General features: G+C 54.6%; 1 protein-coding gene across 1 annotated transcript in view; it reads left to right on the top strand.

The window, feature by feature from the left end:
• The first annotated feature begins 1,575 nt into the window (after window positions 1–1,575).
• The window catches only part of ndst3 (N-deacetylase/N-sulfotransferase (heparan glucosaminyl) 3), a 50,018-nt gene continuing 47,701 nt past the window's right edge, over window positions 1,576–3,892 (top strand). Inside the window, exons 1-2 of the mRNA XM_028977185.1 lie at window positions 1,576–1,729; window positions 2,741–3,892. The exon at window positions 2,741–3,892 is cut by the window's right edge and continues 72 nt beyond it. Coding sequence (XP_028833018.1) covers window positions 2,981–3,892 — 912 coding nt within the window. The 5' untranslated portion in view covers window positions 1,576–1,729; window positions 2,741–2,980. The remainder of the gene's footprint in view (window positions 1,730–2,740) is intronic.

Here is a 3,892-nt window from a genome sequence, read left to right as displayed (position 1 = left end):
TCACCCGTGTTGTTCTCGTGGTGAGCCACATCCTTCTCTCCTCCCACCTCTGGTTAGGTGAACGTGGGCGGAACAACAAACACACACACACACACACACACACACACAATATCCAATATTTTGCCTCATTTAACTTTCTTTAAAAATAAAAACAACACGCAGCTAGACATATTTATGCATCCAGCCACACATTTAAAATGCCTTTTTGTTTTATAGGTGAAGATTTTTATTCTGTGTTTGTTCTGGTTTCCCATTTCCCTTCCTCTTACACACACACACACAGTCACACACTCTCTTTAACTAACACAGTTCATTAAGGAGAATATAATAGCACATTAAATTAGGCTGAATGGTAAACAAAGACAGAAACCTCAGGCTGTGCATTTCAGTGGACTGATGATTCACTGACTCTGTGTGTGTGTGTGTGTGTGTGTGGGTGGGGGGGTTGTGTTTATGTCTGTGGAGACCAAATAGTAGACAAATTTATTTTCAGTGTTGCTAGATGGGTGTACATTTATAATTAATGTTAAATCTTTATTATGTAAGATCCTCGTTTGTGCATATATATATATATATATATACATATTTGTATTGTAATTAATGCAGTTATTGCCTGGATACCATTGGTTATGTAAGGGTTGCAATAAAACTTTTGTATTAGCATTCAGTAATCAGTAGTAGTTACAGAGCTTCAGAACTGAGGACACATGCATCTTTTTCTAATGTTAATATAATGTACTGATAGGAAATAATTATACTGACTCTATCCAGGACAATAAATTTGTTACTTTAAACCGCTTCCTTCAGAAGCTGCTGGTTTTCAACGAAAGGGCATACGTTGAAGCCAGTTTTGGTTAGTTTTGGTATAGGGCTAGTTGAATGTATACTGGGAAATGACTGGAGATCAGGCCATGACACTCTGGTTAAAAGAAGCTTGCAGAGTGGTGTCTACCTGTGGTCCTGCCTTGGAAAAGAGCCATTGTGGGCACAGAGTAAAGCAGATTCTACATCACAAAAACGATAAAAGAACAGCTCTCAGCGTAAAAGGAGCATAACATCAGCTGCAACGCTGGAGACACCTTCAACAGAATAATCTATCTACAAGACCACTTGACCACAATCTTATATATTATCTATCTATCTATCTATCTATCTATCTATCTATCTATCTATCTATCTATCTATCTATCTATCTATCTATCTATCTATCTATCTATCTATCTATCTATCTATCTATCTATCTATCTATCTATCTATCTATCTATCTCAGCATCCCCCGGGCAGAGGCTGGTGGCGCTGGGATGCGTTTCCATAGGAATGAAGCGGCGCTGATCAGCATCCCGCCCAGAACGGCCTCTGGGCGGCCAGATGACTGTGAGATTAGTCGGACTCTCTCCCGACGCTCGGTGCTGTGGGTGCTGTGGGTGCTGTAGGTGTCGGGGCGGATGGACGAGCGGTAGCGGTCTCAGCATCTCCGCGGCTCTCCGCCTTTTCTGCCTCTTTAATCCCCCCCCCCCCCCCCCTCCCCGTTTCCGGGCGCGCGCGCGCGCGCTCCCACACCGCGTCGCAGGAGGAGTGGGAAAGGGGGGAACGCGGAACCGGAGGGAAGGAGGAGGGAAGGAGGAGGAGGAGGAGGAGGAGAACGGCCGGCGGCGCGCGGAGGATGGGACCGGGCTGCGAGCGAGCGCGCTCCGAACGGACTCTGCGGGCGCGCCACCGGCGGACGGCGGTGAGTGAGGAGCAAGTTCGGGGGGGGGGGGGGGGGGGACCGGGTCCGCGTGTCCGTCGCTCGGAACAAGGCGCGTTTCATTCAGCGTCCGAGTCCCGTTTTTTAAATTCCTGCCTGACGTGCAGGGCCGCCGTGCGTCTGATATTCGGTTGGGGGTGTTTGGGGGTTCAGCACTTGTTTATGTGACCCCTGTGGTGGGTTATGGCACAGTTACACATTAAAAAGGGGGCGCACACACACACACACACACACTGTAAATTACTGTTGCCTGCGGTGCAGATTTACTTCCCATGTCAAACAGGGAAAATTAGAGGAGAAGGACGAGCTCTCTCAGGGCACCCTAAATCTGCCTGGACCCACACATTATAATGGACACCCATCTCGACCCCTGACCCGCGCTCATTTCACGTGCACGCTCAGGAACGTGTGTTGGGGGGCAACATCTTGCCTCGGTGAAGCGTGTTTATCGTCCCCGTGTCCCCCCCCCCCACCGCACGGGTCCCGTCTGGAGCTCATGTCACTCGAAGAGTGTGACGTTTCGCATTTCCAAGCAACAAGCAGCCAAAGTGAGTTCATGTGTCGGATGTGCACGGTGGAGTCCGGTGGGAATCTGCGGAGGGAGTCGTCCACACCGCACCTTCTGTTGTTTTGAAATGCCCCCCCCCCTCTCGCTCCCGTTATACTAGGGTTGTCTCTCCGGGGCCCTTTTTTGCCCAACGAACTGCCTGGCGGCGGCCCCCTGTGTGCGGCCCCGCCCTCGGTGCGAGCCTTGGCCGATGACGAGTCCCCGCGGGGACGAGGCAGACACAGCTGGCGGGCTGTTGATTGAAAAATAGCCGCGAGGCTTCCGCAGCACCCTTCTGCTTCGCGTATACGCCGGGCGAGCCCCGGGAGCCGAGACCGCGGGTTCGGCGGGACTCTCGTTTGACGAACAGACGCGCAACAAGCTGTATCATTGTCTTTAATCACTTATATTTGTGTGTGTGTGTGTGTGTGTGTGTGTTTCCACAGGTCACCCAGAGGAGACATCAGGTCAACTGTGGCTTTCCCAGACGTCAACGTGGTGACTTCAGAGCCAAAAATCCCTCCGCCCTCTGCCATGGTCACATGACCGGTCCACTTGCACCGGCGAGCCGATCCTTGGCGCGGGCCGCCGACCAGCCAGAGCTCTGATCCGATTTCGACGACCAATTGGAGACCCTCGCCTCCACCAACACGTATGCGCTTGCTCACGCATGCCACCCGGCTACCATGAATCTGACGGTGAAGTTGCGGCGAAACCTGCGGCGGCTGGTCATTCTGCTGGCCACGTTCTGTGGCGTGAGTGTCCTGGTCTCGGCCTACTACCTCTACAGCGGTTCCAACCAAGACCTGGACCTCAGCGAGCGAGCGTCCGCGCCGGACTGCGCCGACCTGCGGGCCCTTCCGTATCGGCAGGCGGAGCCACGGACGCCCAAACCCATCGACCCTGGCCGCAAGGACCCCGTGGTTCTGGTCTTTGTCGAGAGCCAGTACTCCCAGTTAGGCCAGGACATCATAGCCATCCTGGAGTCCAACCAGTTCCAGTACCATTCGGAGATCGCCCCCGGCAAAGGTGACATCCCCCCTCTCACGCACAAAGGGCGCGGCCGCTACGCGCTCGTCATTTACGAGAACGTGTTAAAATATGCCAACATGGACGCATGGAACCGGGACCTCCTGGATAAGTACTGTTCCGAGTACAGCGTGGGCGTGGTCGGGTTCCACCGGGCCGTGGAGAACTCGCCTCCAGTCGTGCGCCTCCGCGGGTTCCCCCTGTTCTTGCGCACGAACGTGGGGCTCCGGGACTGCTGCGTGAACCCGCGCTCGCCCCTGCTGTACGTCACCAAAGCCGAGATGGACCGCGGCCACCTGCCAGGGGACGACTGGACGGTGTTCGCCTCTAACCACTCCACGTACGAGCCCGTCCTGCTGGCCAAGGTGCGACCCGCGGAGAACGGGGGCCAGAGGGACCCTCCAAGCGCCCCCCCTCTCCAGCCCACGGTGGTGCAGGACCTGGGCCTGCACGACGGCGTGCAGCGGGTGCTGTTCGGCCACGGCCTGGCCTACTGGCTCCACCGGCTCGTCCTGGTGGACGCCATCTCCTACCTCACGGGCAGGAAGCTCTCCCGCTCGCTGGACCGC

This window comes from Denticeps clupeoides, chromosome 4, assembly GCF_900700375.1.
Source record: "Denticeps clupeoides chromosome 4, fDenClu1.1, whole genome shotgun sequence".
In the NCBI taxonomy this organism is placed as follows: domain Eukaryota; kingdom Metazoa; phylum Chordata; class Actinopteri; order Clupeiformes; family Denticipitidae; genus Denticeps; species Denticeps clupeoides.
The sequence above is the reverse complement of the archived record's forward strand: the minus strand, read 5'-3'. Positions and strand labels throughout refer to the sequence as shown.